The sequence below is a fragment of the Bactrocera tryoni genome, chromosome 2 (assembly GCF_016617805.1).
Source record: "Bactrocera tryoni isolate S06 chromosome 2, CSIRO_BtryS06_freeze2, whole genome shotgun sequence".
Taxonomy (NCBI): domain Eukaryota; kingdom Metazoa; phylum Arthropoda; class Insecta; order Diptera; family Tephritidae; genus Bactrocera; species Bactrocera tryoni.
In genome coordinates, this window is record NC_052500.1 from 38,493,973 (window position 1) to 38,513,876 (window position 19,904).

The following is a 19,904-nucleotide window of genomic DNA, read 5'->3' on the forward strand; positions in this document are numbered from 1 at the left end:
AAATATCGGCACATTGCGAGTATATGGTATCAAATTGCCTCATATAAAAAGGAACAGTGCCGGCTGTGTGGGTCAGAACGGCTTTCGAACGCGTAAGTGCAACACCTTAATGTTGGATTATTTCTTGCTTGTGTATTTTTCCTGTGAATAAAAACAATACAGTTTTTTTGTGCTTTCACTGCGGCTGGAATGCCAATTATGTGAGAGCGAAAGCAAGAAAGAAAGAGAGTTTATGTGCATACGAGCGAGCGAGAAGTAGTATGAGCAGAAAAAATTAAAATCCTGCCAATCCTCTTGATTTATCTGTTTTTAAAAAATTTAATGTGATAAAAGCTTAAGTGACTTTCAAAATTATTTCCAAATATGTAGTGGAAAAACAAAACCAGAAAATAAAAAGTGTATATGTATGCATATAACATGCGGTACAGGACGAAAGGATCACTTAATAGACACTTGTGGATTGCCCAATACCCTAACCGTTACTTGAAAGTACTGAGCCAAAATCAATGGATTACGACGTGGCCACTAAATGCTAAAGTGGAATATTATTATTTTTAAATTAATAATCTTTTAAACATTTTACATACATACATATGTATAACACATCTTTAGTGATTTTCGAACTTACACTGCGTTTTATATTATATAATGCATTGATAACTGTGTAAATTGTTCAGATCAGATCAGTATAGCTTATAGGTGTCTACAAATCGACCAATGAAAATCGAGATAAATATCTCTTTATACCATTTTATGCTAAAAGAAATGCACCTGTGAAAGATATTATAGCTTCGATGCAGTCGAAGTTACCCCTTTTTCTTCTTTTAACAATAATATATGAAATAATGAATAATGCGTTTAATATTAAATTTCAAAACGAAATGTTTTTGGTGTCAAATGAATAACATAATTGTGCGCTTAATGGATAAATCTATATCTGGCCTAAACTTTCGACACACATATGTATACGCCAGTAAATATGTCTTCGTAAATAAATAGTTCCTATAGGTTTCTTGACGTTATAGTTTGAAACCCGTGCGAACGTATACAAATAAAATATCTTTTTTTCAAAAATAGAACACTCTTAAAACACACCTGAGATGTACAACCAATAGGAAGTAAGAATTACCACTTTTGAGAATTAGTTCCGCTTAATTTTGGTCTGATGTTCTAACAGAAATTAACAGGGATCTATTTTATCTGAACATGTTAATTTCGGGCTTGTCGAAACGAAAAAATTTAATTTTAAGATTTACTCAGTAACATCAGAAAGTATACCAAAGAAAATACGTACGCTTTAATACATACAAATGCATATACACATACAAAATCAACTTCACACACGAAATGCAAGGTGAAAGAGCACGATAGAAATAGAAATATTTCTACACATTTACATGTCCATGCATACGCATAGGTGGCTCGCAATGGGCAATGTGGTGGCGACCAACGACCAGCTACTATCTGCCGAGTAGCTTTCACACGGCGTTGTTCGTGCGCTGACATACAAACATATGGAAAACGATTTCGAAATTTCAAAATAATACCGATTTTTGAGACGACAGAAATACTCTCAGCTAGACAATTTTATTTTAGCCACTTTATATTTTCTTGTTCAAAGCTTACTATAGCTTAGTGTAGACACTCTAGTGTGTATATGTTTTTGGTTTATTACGTTATTACACTTTTTTCTTTTTTTAAGGTTTCGATACGAGAAATTTTCGCGTTTTCCAATTCATTGCGATCTTGCAACTCGGACGTCTTAGATCATTTCCTTTTGTGCGGATGCTGTTAGAAAGCGATTAATTTCATTGAATTTCTGATTTCTTATGCGATTTTTTTTTTCAAAACGAAAAACCGACAAACGGTTTCTTATATTTTTTCGTAAAATTACGAACATTTTATTGAACAATAGAAAGCAATTATTTAAAAGTGAGATTCAATTCTTAAGTACCCGTTACCAACGAAGTAAGTGTGAAATACAAAAAAACATATGTTGAGGAGTATTTTCGATAAAGAAGAAATATTTCTGAAGAGAAATCTGAAAATTGTTGAAATAATTAAAAAAAAAAGTTTTATTGAAATAAGAAATAGTGCGAATGTCGTGTGAAATTCTATTAAAAAATACATTAAATATTCCAAAATAAAGTTATATCCTGAAAAAGGATTCATGTGAATTACACTATCGATAATTTTTGTGGCGCGGTAGAGATTTTCTATGATATCTTAAAACATATCAAAAGCATATGTATATTCTGTGTTATGTAATGTTTTATATACTCATACATCTTTTAAGTACATTCACAATTGAATTGACGAAAATCAGAAAAATTTTAAACCAAAATGGGAGCAAATTTTCGTTTATACATATTTGTATATATTTTAATTTAAAAATATATGGGTTTCTTATATACGGAAATGTTGCGAATTTTCGAAAAGCTTACGTAACAGTTGCACCACAGAGCATACCATGTATACATAAACGTACTTAATAACAAATATATGTTTATAATAAAACAATTTTCAAACGTATTGATGTGCATATATAAGAAGACATAAATACAACATTTAAATAATGTATTTATAGAATTGGATTCGTGGAAAATAGGTATATGCCTATCTATGTATGTATACATATGACATGGATGTAGAAATGTGTGGTGGTGAGGTTGCAGCATCTCCGAGTGCTAATTTTAGACAACAACCCACACATTCCACACATACTCATTCTGAAGCTAGCTCTGTTGCAAAAACAACAACCACTGAGAGCAAGCAGAACAAACAATCGCTGCTGATGTAGCTTTTTCCACGCCATTAATTGGTTCATGTCTCAGCTATTATTGAGTTTTTCATTATGTGTTGTATGTGAAAGCCAACACCCGCCATAATTCGCCACATTAACTGTATTAGGTAAAGCAGCGCACGGTAAATACACTCAAAAAACAGTAAAAACTTTTGTGAGCTATTAGAGAGCGCAAGCGGATAGCGCTGCGGACTAATGAGGAAAAGTGAGCAAGGAAAGCTAAACGAAACTATCCGATTACAATTCAGAACATCAAAAGAAATTATTTTGTATTTCACGGTCTTGATATTCTTAGGTGGGATATATAGTTATTATCTCTTGTTGCTATTTTCTCACTTTTACAATTTTTACTTTACAACCATAATATTGAAAAACATATAAAACAGGCGTAAAAATTAATTTTCCAATATATTAAAATTAGCATAACAAAATTTTCTTGGTTTTTTGTTTGTGTCCAAACAATTTATATATATACCTATATATACATACAATGAAGCAAAACATTAATATAAGATTTTATATTCTATCTATTTTAGGGAAGCATTTGGGCTGAGACGACGCGAAACACTTCAAACTTTTGAAAAGGAAAACAACTTGGCAAAAACTTCGACTTTTGCACTCAAGCCCCGACTCTCACTCGAGTTACAATAATATATATTTAATATTTTCTGTTAAGAAAAAGCGAATCTTTAACCAAGATGCCGAAGCCAATTGCTAGCCAAGAGGATGAGGATCCAACCCCATACCTGTTTGTGTCTTTGGAACAAAGACGTATCGATCAATCGAAACCCTATGACTCCAAGAAGAATTGCTGGGTGCCCGATGAGAAGGAGGGTTATCTTCTTGGTGAAATTAAGGCCACCAAGGGTGACATCGTCTCCGTGAGCCTTCCCGGCGGCGAGGTAAAACAAGCGATATTAATTTGCATATGCAGATGATGAACAAACGCAAAATCACCACAATATGGATAGTACATAGTAAAACGTTGTTGCAGGCTAAACGAAGCTAAATTTTGAAAAAACATTACTAAAAGTAACTCTCTTGTAGAAATGTTAAATTGGTTTTTGTAAAGTCTAGATAAATTCTACTTCTCATGCTGGTTGAAAAGTTTATCAGCGAAACTTCCCATGTAAATAAATTTGTTTTTTGTTGGTACTTTTTTTCTTAGTACCGAAAGTTGCATAATAAAATAATAGGAAATGATTTCATTTATATCTTGCAGATTTGTAAATGATTCTAAAATTGTGTAAATATAAAAATAGTAATATATAATATTATATTTATTAATCACTATAATGTATTCCCTTATGAACAATTTCAATCTATTTATTTATACATTTCTATTATGTGGTATTGCATAAAATTTAGACCAAGGATTTTAAAGCCGATAAGGTCGAAAAAACGAATCCTCCGAAATTCGAAAAAATTGAAGATATGGCCGATATGACTGTGCTCAATACGCCTTGTGTCTTGCACAATTTGCGACAACGTTACTACGCTAAACTAATTTACGTAAGTTTCCCCAAAACGATGCACTAATCAAGCTTTTTTTCTTTTTTCTCTTCGTCTCTCTGTCCTCCAATTCTAAAATACCTACTTACCCAAAAAACAAACGAAAACAAACTGAAAAAAATTACTACGAAAATGTAAATTCAAAATGAAAATAATATAAAAACACATAAAATCGGGTACATAACTCACAAAATAAAAATTATATTTAAAATTATTAAACGTATAAAAAATGCTTGAAATGTAACACACAAAACAAAAGAGCAAAGACTTTAAGAAAGATCAGCTTCAACAAGTCAATCCTCCGAAATACGAAAAGGCCGAGGATATGTCTAACTTGACATATTTGAACGACGCTTCTGTGCTGCATAACTTGAGACAGCGGTACTACAACAAACTTATCTACGTGAGTATGGTTGGAACCGATTGAAATGGGTTCCACCAAACCCCGCAATGTTTGCTTTGAATGTATCGTTTATTGTATTTGTTATTGTATGATATTGAATTGTCTTTACCCATAGTGAAACTGTTACACAATCTTACCACACCATTTAAACTTTCATTCCGTTCAAATTTTACAACACATACTAATTATCAAAAAGAAACACAGGAATTAACCTTCAGGCAGCTGATTTAAATTAATTTAGAAAAACTTCAGATGCTTATTCGTGTCGAACTAATGCACAGTTATTTCAGAAATGCTAATAGCTAAGCAATTAAAAACTGTTATGCACATCTTTTGTTTAAATAAGAAAAAAAAATGATAAAGATACTATAAAATTAAATTGAGATAACAGTAAAGCTCTTCCAGCAAAATATGAGATAAGGTACTTGCTTCAACTATTTATTTTAATATGTGTAGTACTTGTTGTAAAATGGAGTTTATTTTGAAAAATAAAGTTCGAATCTTCAACGCATCCTAAATGTTATAAATGTAAATTGGATATGTTATTTAATAAGGCTTTTTGAATATGTTTTCAATTTTATATGTGATATATGATGATCATAATAATTACTTTTAATTGCAGTCCCAATGTAAGCTACACATATTTTAATTTATGTTTTAAGAAACTAATACATTAATCATTATTATTCCATTAGCATCCATATCCGTCGTTTGCGCTAACACCGCCACATACTAATCAAAAAAGAAAATCAAATACCAATTTTTTTTCACCAGATCATCAAGGAAAGTCATAAAAATTATAATAAGCACGATAAAACCCACACTATTACAACCCATTGAAAGGATAGACTGCAACTGAAGTAACTTTTTGGAATCTTCAGATTGCATATATAGCCATAAACATTTCCACAAACACATCCATTTCCAATAGATCTAAATATAATTCGAAAAGCATACAACTCATCCACTTATGGAATATTTTATAATTCCAAATCCATTGCATAATACACAAGAACACAAAATCCACCAACCACCAATCCCATTACATTTTTGCGTCGAAAGGAGAACGTTTATGTTTCCTGATAAGCGCAGAGATAAAAAACAACGGCATGAATTAAAACAAACATTGTGAAGAGAATGGAATGTTATTAAATATGCATGTACTAGTTGCATCAAACAATAAATGAAACATCATTTGTCAACACAATGCAAATATCATACACGTTCGAGCTGGGTAAACTTACATGTACCAAATCAAGCAAAGATGATAAAACATATTATAATCGAACCAACATAATAATTTACGAAATCACCCCAACACATCAAAAACACTCAAATGCGTTGACATTTAATCAAATTACAAAAATGAATGCGAAACATTTTAAGAAATAACTTTAATACTTAGTTTACATTTTCTACATTTTCATATTTAAATTTTTAAGTGTCATATTACGTTGTTTAGGCTATTTTTCGCAATTTCTATTTCTGAATAGAGATCGGAAGAAAAAAGTCCATCCAGCGTTATATACATATTATTGTTCACCACTTTATTCCATTTATTATAAGGCGCAAAAGCCAAAACTTATAGTTTAAATTTAAAATTGAATGCTCCAATTTGTTAGCAAATTTCGTATTTTATTTATTTTTATTCCTCTGATTACGTAGAACCTGAACAATTAAATTAATTAATTTTTTTTATAAATTTTTATTTTTTCCCACTTGTGTCGCAACAATGTCTACTGTAGACCTACTCCGGTCTTTTCTGCGTTGCCATCAATCCTTACAAGCGTTACCCGGTATATACCAACCGTTGCGCTAAGATGTACCGTGGCAAGCGCCGTAATGAAGTGCCACCTCATATTTTCGCCATTTCTGACGGTGCCTACGTCGACATGTTGACCAACCACGTCAATCAATCTATGTTGATTACTGGTGAGTCTGGTGCTGGTAAGACTGAAAACACGAAGAAGGTAATTGCGTATTTCGCCACTGTCGGTGCCTCAACAAAGAAGGATGAATCGCAAAAGAACAAGGGTTCTCTGGAAGATCAGGTCGTACAAACTAACCCTGTACTGGAAGCTTTCGGTAACGCTAAGACCGTGCGTAACGATAACTCTTCTCGTTTCGTAAGTGTTGCTCGTTTAAAGTATTAAGTACAACAAAATGAAAGTTATTACTCACACAACAATTCTCTTCTCAACTCTTTATTTTATAAATAACTTTACTTGCCGATGTTTAGGGTAAATTCATCCGTATTCACTTCGGCCCAAGCGGTAAATTGGCTGGTGCTGACATTGAGACTTGTGAGTTTATTATTTTTGCTTAAATTTCTGTGTTTCAATTAATTCATTGTTTACTTCTTATATTCATAACAGATTTGCTTGAGAAAGCTCGTGTAATCTCTCAGCAATCTTTGGAACGTTCATACCACATCTTCTACCAGATTATGTCTGGATCCGTTCCCGGTGTTAAAGGTAAGACAATCAAATTTTAAAATTTTGAATGATAAAATATCTCAGAACTATGTATCCAAAGAAATAACAATCATTAAAAGTCATACGCTAATTGAAATATCATAACCACTTTAAAAGAAGGTTCTTAATTCGAGTTACAAAAGCAAACGAGTTCAAAAGTAATTTTAAAGACAAAAAATATCAAATACTTAAAAGAAATACTAAAAGTGTATTTCATATAAATATATAATATATGCATATTGATATATATCAATATGATATATACATATGCATATATATAGGCATATATAGTACATAACAAATTTAAATATTTACTATTACCACCAGTTCTTTTATTCATCTATACCCACTTTATTATTCACTAATCACTCCAAACATAAATACTAATTAAATTTACACTGTATACAAACACACATATTATTTACAAACATAATTATTACATATTGCCAAATTATTAAATTCTTACCTTTCCACTTTTTTTTATCAAAAACAAAATATACAAACCCAAATTGTCAATGATATCATTCAAAATCGCAGACGTTTGTCTGTTGACCAATAACATCTACGATTACCACATTGTCTCTCAGGGCAAGGTCACAGTCGCCAGTATCGATGATAATGAAGAATTCCAATTGACCGATGTAATTTCCTAATACTTTTATTTATAAAAATGTTTTTATTCTTTCGTTAATTACTACCCTAATTATTTAAATTCGTACTACCATTAACGCTATATTACATATGTAAAACTTTTAATTTACTAATTAACAAAAGTATTATTCACATTCTATATACATACATATATTGTTACATATATCTGTTCATGTCGTATCGTAAGTTTTTCATTGCCTTGAGTAATATAAGTCTGTAGGTATATTATTTAATGCATTAACTATTGTACAAATTGCCTTCGTAGGCACTTTCTGATGCTCTCCCACAGTAACTTTCAAAATTCCTTGATTCAAATTTTTCTATCTACGGTTTTATTATATAACTGACCGCAACATTGATTGCCCAAATGGTATTTTACGCGATATAACATTTTACACACAAATTAATTTTCATTTTATGTCCTTTTTTACTACATATAATATACAAAAACATACACATATTCAAAAACAATTGTGTCCTCCGTATCTTTTTAATCCATATCATCCCAATCACATTACAAATACTTGTACACATCATTACAACAACAGAATATTGTATACTCTCGAACAATATTTACGATTACCGCATTGTGTCACAAGGAAAAACAACCATACCCAACGTCGACGATGGTGAAGAGTATCAAATTGTTGACGTAAGATACAGCGATGAGATAAATATATTAAATATATATGTAAATGTGATTTAACATATTGCTAAAATATTTACTCAATAATCAATTTAAATTTAAAAGTCAAAATTTTAACCAAAATGCTGATGTGTTCAGAGCTAGATTAAAAAATTTAGAGGAAAAAAATAATGTCATTCAATCTTAATTTCTAAAAAATACCTTCGTCACGTCTAATCCTTAATTGACGCTGCATCCTGGAAAGAGGACAGAAACTTAACAAATGTCTAATAACTACCTCTCTATTTTATCGTTTTATAATTGTAATCAATTAATGTTTAACATAATGTTAAACGTAAAAAACTCACTCGTAATTACAATGTCGCAAATTTTAACTCGAGTGTTAACGCTTTCCAGCACTACCACATAGCATACTGATATATGGTAGATGCCATTTACATAATACTCTTTTTTGTCTCCAATATTTGAACTCAATGTTGTTACTCTCTTTCACTTACTCATGCTGCGTTTACGTCTCGTGTAAGTGCTTTGGGTTTAGAATAGCTTTAAGCAGCTGCTGTAATTAATATTTATAATGAAGTTATTTTTATATACTTAACAATATTACGGTATTTTTTTAAAATAGCTATTTATTTCTTGAGATCTTTATAGTTAGCAAAAACCGATAAATCTGTGTTGGAATATTTTGTTTCTATGTATGCGCATTCATACATATATACATATTACATATACGTTTTCTCTAATCAAATGACAATTGATTTCTACATGGCATAAAAATGTGAAATTGATAATTAAGTAATTCCAACGACTTCTAAGGGACCCTGGAAATGTTATTTTACAGTCAATCACAAACTTAACAAGTAGATTAAGTCAGCCCACAGTATTCATGCATATTAATATTTAATTAAGAAACATAACAAATGGCTAAGCAGCATTTTGGGTACCTTTGTACCACAATTCTTGCTAAACAGCGCCCAAAACAGTCACGCATAATCCTTTTCTTCCTTACTATAGCTCATTTGAGTTTGCTATACTTATATGCAGCCTCGTTCACTCATAACTATTTTATATATCGTATTTTATATCGTTACTTTTTATGCAACCAAATAACGGTATGTAAACAAATGCTAGACATGGCATATTTGTCGAACCATATTGGTGATTATCCGGGAATATGTCAGGGTAAAACAAGGATAGTCGGTGTCAACGATGGCGAAGAATTTGAATTGACTGACGTAAGTTGCTGTGAGCCTTTTCAATGGTTACCCGTTCCCATTTTGATATGTAACAAAATCTCACTCTCTCACTGTTTAATTCTATATTATCCATATAAATATGTCTTTCTGTATATTTTTTTCTGCAAACCTCTTTTATACATAGTTTCTATAAATATATTTTCAAATGTTTTGTATTTCTTTATTATTTCCACTTCTTGTCTGTCATTTCGCTGTACAGAAATAAACGAGATTTCGTATTAATATTTAATATAAAGTTATTTTATAGTTAAATATTTATTGTACCTACATGGATTTCATATCGCTAGCCTCTCTGAAGTACTTAAAATATTTATTTACTCATATTTCTGTGTCAGTTTCATTGTAAATAAATTTAATTTTCCTATGTTATTCCGGAATTTCTATCTCTTGCTGAAATAATTATTATTTTTCTAAGTAGTTGTAGTTCCTTTAGTAGCATTTGGTCCCCACTTAATGCATTAACTTATGGTCCAAAACAAAAAATCTTGTCAAAAATAATATTGTATTTATTTACAATTTGACTCTGCTTGATATAACAACATTTATCACCTTTAACGTATTACGGGTATTGAGCATAGGCAATATGATACATATCAAAAACGGGGAGAATTAGTCAATTGAATCAAAATAATGAAATTATTAAATATTTTTAAACAGCGTTACAATAGTTAAATTCAAATTCTTGGTACAATGGTTTTGATACCGGCACAATAACTTTTTACTAAAATATTCCCCGCAACGGTATTAATATATACGTCTACTGAGTGCATTATATTAATACATGGACGGTTCCTTAGAGGGGGGTTTTTAGTGACCTGCAAGTGGCACATACCGCAGCTGTGACGATAGCACCGATGATGCGGAAGGCATTTTCCACCCCCTCACCCGCGAAAAAACAAAAAAAAAAATATTAATACATGTAATTGTTTTATATACGATACGCACCAGAAATATTCGTGGAATATACAAACCGAAAAGAAAAAATATTTAAAATGCTTTATAAAACGGCGTTTCGTTTTATTCAGTTTAGAATGTTTTGCGCTTTTATAAACCTGTCGATTGTAAAACAAACGAAAACCGGCAACCGTTAAGAGTCAATATTTTATTGCGCGCTCTACAGGCTTTCCACTTAAAATAAAAAGGACACACATATCTATATTTTCGACACCACATTATTTTTACTGAAAACAGTAGAGAAATAAAAAACATTATTCTCCTACATCAAATCTCCCACCACACTCCACACACTCGATTTTTTCGATTCCCTCATTGCTGTTTTTCATAAGTTTTAAAATTGTCATGTGCAAAATTAATAATCCAAAAAATACCACAAACAATTTTCTTCTCTCGACTCTTGTGCAGACGTTTGCTTCTTATCTGATAATATTTACGATTACTATAACGTGTCTCAGGGTAAAGTCACTGTACCCAACATGGATGACGGTGAGGAATTCCAGCTGGCAGATGTAAGTTTTCAACGTAACAACGAAAAGCAAAACAAAATAAAATAAATAAAATAGAAACGCAGAAAATATAAAACTTCCATAGAGCAAGCCAATTAGCATAGTTAGTTGGTACTTATGTATGCAACGACGCCAAGTCCACCAAACATTGCTAAATGCGCATGCCTCCAGCACAACTTATATACTACGTGTATTAATGAGGCGCTTGCCATAATTATGCCGTACTTATAAGTACTAGAGCCAGCATCACTACCACCCACCTTTTAGTATTTACATATACACCCACAACACAAACTGAACCTTAAGTTACTTTTCTTTGATATGCGTTTCTGAATTTTACCAAACTCCTTAAATCTGATCTTTTCTACACTTATTGTTCTACGTTAGATTGCTCGTTTTGTACGTTGAAACCCAAGTACATTACTTTTATGTTATTATATTGCATCTATGAACATTTTTGGAATGTCTTTACACGCACACACAAATTAAAAATCTAAGAGCAAAGCGATTAAGTTCGCTGTGCCCGAAAATCTACGCCGAAAAACCATCTAAGAGTACAATAGTGCCAGCACACTAGTCAGCATAATTCTGAGATGCATTATGTTATGATTGGCATGTTGTGTTGTTTTAAAAGGAAAACGGAATGTTGCACCAACTTTTGTCATTTATTTACTGCGTGATTCATTCATTGATATTTGCTGAACATTGTGCGCTGTACAACTCAATAAAATGTAATAATAGTTCGGCACCACATAATTTTTTTTATTATACTTACATTTACATATATTCTACTAAATTGTATTTTCGTACATATGTATGTGTATGTGTATACATATCCATGGTTTGCAAGGAAGCCTGCTCATGACATTTATTTATTTGAGAATGCGAATATTTGTAAAAGCATGCCTGAACCACAAAAACCATGGAAAACATATAGTGAACGAAATTATCAAGAGAAAAAAAGTTTATTTTTTATTTACCATAATGCACGTTTATTACCTTCTCCATCCTATAAAAGCGTTTTTGGTTGAAAGTTATGTATGTTTCAAATATTCTACGCTCTCCAAAAATTCCGGAATCTATTTACGTCTATATCCTACTCGCTTTCACCAATGTTTCTTCAATTCGATTTTACTTAAAAAAATTTATTTACTTACTTCGTATAAAAAATTAAACATTAATCAGATGATGATAGATTTTGAAGAAAGATCGGAATCAGCTTTTTTATTATTTTTAAATCTTTTTATTGTTCGGATTTAATATGAGTAAATATACCAATTATTTCAATTATTTGATTAGTGAGAAACGCGATTTGATTTATTTTTGTATCCATTTACTGATAGTAGCATTCAAGAATAAATCTTTCTACGAAATCTAAGATTATGTTTTTAAGTAGGTATTTGTATAATTTTCCAGAATATAGTATGTATATATATATATTTATTTTGTGGTTTATTTATTGTAATATTGTATTATAGTTTGATAGTTTTTTGCTTTGCATGCCGTTTGTGTTCTTTAATATTGATGGTTAAAAAATATATGGTAGAAAATACATATAAACATTTTACACACCCATTTGCTGTACAAAAAAGCTAAACAAAATATCGTAAATACTTGCTTTCAAACACCTTAAACTGCAAAAAAACTCAATAAATAACATTTATAACATTTATTCACAAATAAAATCAAATGCAAATTAAAACTAACATTTTCCAATTTTCCAACCTTATTGTGGCATTTAGCAAGCCTTTGATATCTTGGGTTTCACCGCTCAAGAGAAACAGGATGTCTACAAAATCACCGCCGCTGTCATGCACATGGGTGGTATGAAGTTCAAGCAACGTGGTCGCGAAGAGCAGGCTGAACAAGATGGTGAAGAAGAAGGTGGTCGTGTGGCTAAATTGTTCGGTTGTGACACCGCTGAACTTTACAAGAACTTGTTGAAGCCCCGCATCAAGGTCGGTAACGAATTCGTTACTCAAGGTCGTAACGTGCAACAGGTCACTAACTCCATTGGTGCTCTCTGCAAGGGTGTATTCGATCGTCTCTTCAAATGGCTGGTTAAGAAATGTAACGAAACTCTGGATACTCAACAAAAACGTCAGCACTTTATTGGTGTACTGGATATTGCTGGTTTCGAAATTTTCGACGTAAGTAAGACACGGTCCTCCGTAAACATACTAATAAATAAGAGGCACAACTATTATGTACGGTCCATGTGAGATATACTTATTTGAAAATCGCTCATGATTCTTGTACTCTAGTTATTTGCTTGTTGCTGAGTATGCTTTTCAAAAGCTTACTTGGTTACAGCAATAGTGCCCATAATACACTAACACTTCTTTTGGACGAAGACATGACCTCGAAACAAATGAAAGTGAAATGGACAACCATAGGAACACGAATTTATTTCAAATACACTAGCTCTTTAACCTTCAATTTAATCACTATATTGAACCTTTTACTATTTAGCGTAGTCACATATAATTCCGTACTCTCACTACCTACCTACCAGTTCATTATATTCTTGTTTACTGAACGAGAGCAAAATTCAACTCTTATCCATGTATTACTTCAATATAGTACAACGGTTTCGAACAATTGTGTATCAACTTCACCAATGAAAAATTACAACAATTCTTTAACCATCACATGTTTGTCTTGGAACAAGAAGAATATAAACGCGAGGGTATCAATTGGGACTTTATCGATTTTGGTATGGATTTGTTAGCTTGTATCGATCTCATCGAAAAGGTGCTTATTCAAATCCAATGATAAAATGAAGACATTTGTATGTAAATATGTTCCTTGTGAAACCGTTGCAAGCTAGTCACTTTGTTCTGTTCTTATCAATATGCTGTCTGAAATGTCAAAGTTTTGTTGTTTGTTAATATCAATTCTCTAATGAAACAGGTACTGGTATGCATTATTTAGTCCAAATATGTGATGTTGAAACAAGTATTAAATTATCATAACTATATCGTACGCCCACCATTCATAACACGTTGTACTTTAAAATATGCACAATTATCTGAATTCATGATTTCAAGAATACTCGCACAATTAGATATTTCCCACTATTCAATGGTATATTTAATTTTTTGTTTCATCCATATGTATTCCCAATATCTATATATAATAATCTTGTAAATTATTACCATGAAACACCAACTATCGCCACTACGACCATTAGTACAATGGCTTTGAACAATTGTGTATCAATTTCACGAATGAGAAATTACAACAATTCTTTAATCATCACATGTTCGTATTGGAACAAGAAGAATACAAGAAAGAAGGCATTGATTGGGCGTTCATCGATTTTGGCATGGATTTGCTGGCATGTATTGAGATGATTGAAAAGGTTGGTTTTAATAGCGAATCAATAGAGCAGCAATGAGATATTAAATGAAAAGTTTACAAGCATATATTATATACATTGTTTGAGAAAGAATATTTTTTAATTCTATACGTAGAGTCTAAACCAATAAGTATTTTAGGTATTGGGAATAATGTATAATTTAAGGTAAATGACGGTAAAGTGAGCATTTGATTTCAACACCAAGTATTCATATTACAATCAATATTACAAAGACACTAAATGAAATCTATGTGTGTTGCACGTGTTCCCTTTTCACTCCACCACTTTTTGGAATGATGTGCACCTATGAAGGAGTACTCTTCCACCCTTGACCTGCACTAATCCTACATAAATCCAACGTAATTAACTTTTGAACATTAACATTTATATCCTTTTAACCTAACATTTACCACGTCTTGTTGTTGTGTTACATTCTCCTCTCATATACAGTACAACGGTTTCGAACAATTGTGTATCAATTTCACGAATGAGAAATTACAACAATTCTTTAATCATCACATGTTCGTACTGGAACAAGAAGAATATAAGAGAGAAGGCATTGATTGGGCGTTCATCGATTTTGGCATGGATTTGCTGGCTTGTATTGAATTGATTGAGAAGGTATTGGCGCTGAAAACTTAGTACAAAAAATAAATTTCTCATGCAATATTTGCTTCGCTACAGGCTTCGCATAGTAAAACAACAATTAGTCAATATAAAGAAAATTAACCGCTTCGTCAAAATATAATCTCAAAAGAATAGTGATCCTATAGCCACTTTTGAACATTGATAATGATATTTTCAACTCGCATATTAATGATATCAATAATGGTATTCTTAAGGAAGACTCGAACAACTAAAGCAACAATATTAATAACACTTTTTGATTTTCATTGCCAATGTATATGTTTTACCTACCCATTTCTTTAGTTTCTTGTACCTAATATACCTCCATATTTTCATACACTGACCCTTACCTATATTAATGTATTTACATAGAACACATTTTCATACTGAAGGAACTTTTTATGTAATTAAAATGTAGTAGTGGGATTCCGAAACGGTTTGCTATGTAAATATAAGGCAGTAAATAGCCGTAAACTAAAATATTCATTTGGTTCTTAAAAATCCCAAATAGCAATAGTGGCAAGAAGATGAACCATAAGTATAAGTCAAATGTTCAAATAACGATGAAAATGTACATAGCTTGTGCTTGTTATTTGGTTATACGAGTAGTAGTAATTGTATTTGTTTTAGAAACTTGCAGTACCTATAGTAAAGAGTTCTAAACCCAAATTGTATATAATAGGAATCAATTTGATGTTAAAGCACAGGTAAGCATTGCATTGGCTGTAGCTGAGTTATATTTTGTAAGCATAATCTTATATTTACTTTACTGCACTATTGCAGGTGGTAGTTTTCATAGTAATTCTAGTGTAGAAATCGCACGCTAATTTTGTACATAATGCCAAATGTTTTTTGTCGTATTTTCTTTTCATTTTATATAAATTAGTCTAATAGAAATGTCTTTCTTTTATTTACCTTTTTACATTCCTTTCGATTATAAAATAGCCTATGGGTATCTTATCCATCCTTGAAGAAGAGTCTATGTTCCCCAAGGCTACCGATCAAACATTCGCCGACAAATTAGTTAACACTCACTTGGGCAAATCGGCACCATTCCAGAAGCCGAAACCACCAAAGCCTGGCCAACAAGCTGCCCACTTCGCTATTGGCCATTATGCAGGTGTTGTCGCTTATAACATCACCGGTTGGTTGGAAAAGAACAAGGATCCATTGAACGATACTGTGGTCGATCAATTCAAGAAGTCGCAGAACAAGTTGTTGGTCGAAATCTTCGCTGATCATCCAGGTCAATCTGGTGGCGCTGAACAATCAAAGGGCGGTCGTGGTAAGAAGGGTGGTGGCTTTGCTACTGTCTCTTCGGCTTACAGGGAACAGTTGAACAGCTTGATGACCACTTTGCGTTCAACACAACCTCACTTCGTGCGTTGCATCATTCCTAATGAAATGAAACAACCTGGTGTTGTAGATGCTCACTTGGTTATGCACCAATTGACATGTAACGGTGTACTTGAAGGTATCCGTATTTGCCGCAAAGGTTTCCCCAACAGAATGGTGTATTCTGATTTCAAGATGCGGTAAGTTTTTTTTAATACAATAGCCACATTACATTATACACAATCGACCTTTCATCGATATATGTACTTATTATACAACAATGAATAATGAAATTATAAATAGGTCTGTTTTATATTTGTCAATACTAGAAGTTATAGATGCGACTGAAATACAACCTTAACAAACAAATTATAAATAATTTAAAGCCAGTATTTATTATTTTAATTAAATATTGTCTATTTTTTGTACCTATTTTCTTTGCATTTGAATACAAAAATTACCGAAATTAGTTACATGATCTTGGCTCCAGCCATCATGGCCGCTGAGAAACAACCCAAGAATGCAGCTGCCAAGTGTTTGGAATCTGTGGGATTGGATCCCGACATGTACCGTATTGGTCATACTAAGGCAGGCGGCTAATTTAAATTATCTGTTTTCATACTTCCCTTACTCATAAAAAGCGTTTATAGTGCGACCTAATGTAGATTTTAATACACCAGATTTGTTTCCCTCTATACATGTCATTTTCTGTATTACAAACCCATTTGCGTTGCGTTCTCTCTCTCGTTCTCTTCGTCTCTATAAATGAAAACTTCACCAGCCCATCAGTATTGCACGAAAGTTTAATGACTTATGGTATTGTTGTACACACATATTATTCTTATCCAAAATCAGTATTTCTCATTTGGTAGCAATGAGCTATATAATTATTATTATTTACCCCAAAAAAATACTTGTAGTACACGTTATACATATCCAATTCATATTTAATATACATATGTACTTTTGTAGTGAAATGTTTAATTTACCAATTGCCCCAACGATAATTCATAAACGTTTATAATTTCTAATATGATTAATTCGTATCATATTAATGTTATACTTTTGTTCCGTGATATTTTAAATTTTGATATCCTTTGACAGATCATTGATTGTTTAGACCGTATACATCGTACGCCTATATACATATATGTATATTACATAATATAGACGCATATAAATAAATAATATTCGTTATTGGTAGACCTGCATAGTAATCGTTTTATATTTATTGTGTTGTTTGAAAAATTTTTCCAAACATTTTTTATAAATACATACTTAAGAAATTTTATGACCCTTATGTATGTATTATTATAAGACTGTATAGACCCAATAGCATGATGTATTTCTTTATTTTTTTAACTTGATTCTCCCTGAATTTTGTATTGAGTAAACTTGAACACTTTCTGAAAACATGTACAATCTTTTAAGATATTTCCGAAATCGAAACACATAATTTGAATTCATATTGGATTTTCTTGTTCAATATTCCCCTCGTATTAAATTATCTACCACAGGTACAAAACAAATTAATATACATATATACATATTGTCACGATTACCTCAACATTGTATGGAGAGTAGGAATTTTGTTTAGATTGCTATTTAAAATAAACACTACTACTTTCACAGGTATCAAATCCTTAATCCCCGTGGAATTAAGGAAGTGTCTGACGATAAAAAGGCCTCAAAGATTCTTATTGAGAGCACGGGGTTGGATGAAGATCTTTATCGGCTGGGTCACACAAAGGCATGAATGAAACACAAATTTAAATATATGCAATTTACCATAATAGAGTTACTGTTATGAAGTTCGAAATGATATGATAAGCTTACACTAATTGGCATTAGACGTCTTTGCATTTGTGACTCACGCATTGATATTCCTTGTTGATATAAACATATATTATACATATGTAAAAAAGCCAAAATTTTATTTACTCTTTACTTGTCTTAATTTGATTTTAATTGGCATGTACTATTACAACACAAAATGGAAATTTACATATATATATCACTCCCACGATACACAATGTTTACAAAACAATATAACAGCAATACACTATACAACGAAAACTACTTCAAATATACTTAAATTTTTTTATTGTTTCAACAAATCTTCCCTCAACGCAGATATCAAATTTTGAATCCAAAGGACATTAGCGGAATGGAAGATCCGAAAAAATGTTCTAAAATTCTTATTGAATCCACAGCTCTTGATCCTGATCTATATCGTCTTGGTCATACAAAGGCATGGTTCTTCATTTTTTTTCAAGAATGCGCCACAAACTGTATTTACATTTAAATGTTTAAACAACATATGTTTTTATTACATTTTTCAGTTAATAGTTTGTTTTCATATTTAAAAGCAATATTAAGCATGTATGAACATACAAAAAACGAATTATGTTTATACCCCTATGCAAATATATACAAACACAAAAATCCCATATATTCCAAGGAATGTGCAAAAACTCATCTCAAAAGTTAAATTTTGAGATTCCTTTATAATTAGTACATTCTTCATCATCATTGAATGCATTAATGAATACAATGGCAACTACTTTCCATTAAATTATTTATAATTCTATGATGGCCTTTTATAATTTTCCATACCTTTATTTTTTTAAATAACGTATAAATGTACCCTTTATATAATTTTTTCTTTTTGCTAAAATATATTTTGAATTGCATACATACTTTTAAACCTGACATTTAAAATGAACCTTAAACAAAATATTAACAATTTCCAATATCCACTACAACTACACATGTATACATACCAACAGCTACCAAATCCTGAACCCAAGAGGCATCAAAGACTTGGAAGATCCCAAAAAAGCCAGTAAGATTCTGATTGAATCTACTGAATTAGATGAAGATCAATACCGTTTGGGTAACACTAAGGCACGAATCCAATTTTTCACAAAAAATAAAAACAAAGTGCCACACAATTCCGCATAAGTATAAATACATATATAGTTAAATTCTCAAATTCACCTATTGTTGGTACAGGATTTTGCAAATTCAAAGCATCCACATTACATACAGTAAACTCTGAATTTACCAAAATAATTAGTATAATTGCAGAGATTACTTCACATACGTACGCATTTTAATATATGCTAGTGAGGCCTATGGAAGTCCCTCAGCATATCCATACACATAAAGCATGTTCCTCAATACACACATCCAAAATACCCAATATACGCTATAAGAATTCAGCATGTTCTCATTAGCATTGTTATTAGTTCTATTATTTATTGCTAGTAGTACGTAGTATGATATTTTCCCGAAATAAGCATGTCCATCGCTTTAAAGTACATCGGTATGCGCTCTATAGCATGCAAAAAATATTCAATATCTAGTCATT

At 31.5% G+C, this 19,904-nt stretch overlaps 1 protein-coding gene across 28 annotated transcripts in view; it reads left to right on the plus strand.

Annotated features, from left to right (window-relative positions):
* The first annotated feature begins 1,720 nt into the window (after window positions 1-1,720).
* LOC120768282 (myosin heavy chain, muscle) overlaps window positions 1,721-19,904 on the plus strand; it is a 29,322-nt gene continuing 11,138 nt past the window's right edge. For 2 of the 28 annotated variants that reach the window (XM_040094900.1, XM_040094895.1), the window contains exons 1-11: window positions 1,723-1,968; window positions 3,340-3,705; window positions 4,575-4,718; window positions 6,464-6,844; window positions 6,958-7,021; window positions 7,094-7,192; window positions 11,108-11,211; window positions 12,951-13,358; window positions 13,792-13,962; window positions 16,142-16,731; window positions 18,665-18,782. In XM_040094900.1, coding sequence (XP_039950834.1) covers window positions 3,502-3,705; window positions 4,575-4,718; window positions 6,464-6,844; window positions 6,958-7,021; window positions 7,094-7,192; window positions 11,108-11,211; window positions 12,951-13,358; window positions 13,792-13,962; window positions 16,142-16,731; window positions 18,665-18,782 — 2,283 coding nt within the window. In that variant the 5' untranslated portion in view covers window positions 1,723-1,968; window positions 3,340-3,501. Of the gene's footprint in view, window positions 1,969-3,339; window positions 3,706-4,171; window positions 4,316-4,574; window positions 4,719-6,463; window positions 6,845-6,957; window positions 7,022-7,093; window positions 7,193-7,729; window positions 7,834-11,107; window positions 11,212-12,950; window positions 13,359-13,791; window positions 13,963-14,401; window positions 14,573-15,019; window positions 15,191-16,141; window positions 16,732-17,001; window positions 17,120-18,163; window positions 18,282-18,664; window positions 18,783-19,320; window positions 19,439-19,904 lie in introns of all 28 variants that reach the window. The other 26 variants (XM_040094896.1, XM_040094893.1, XM_040094903.1 and 23 more) reach the window with 20 other exon arrangements.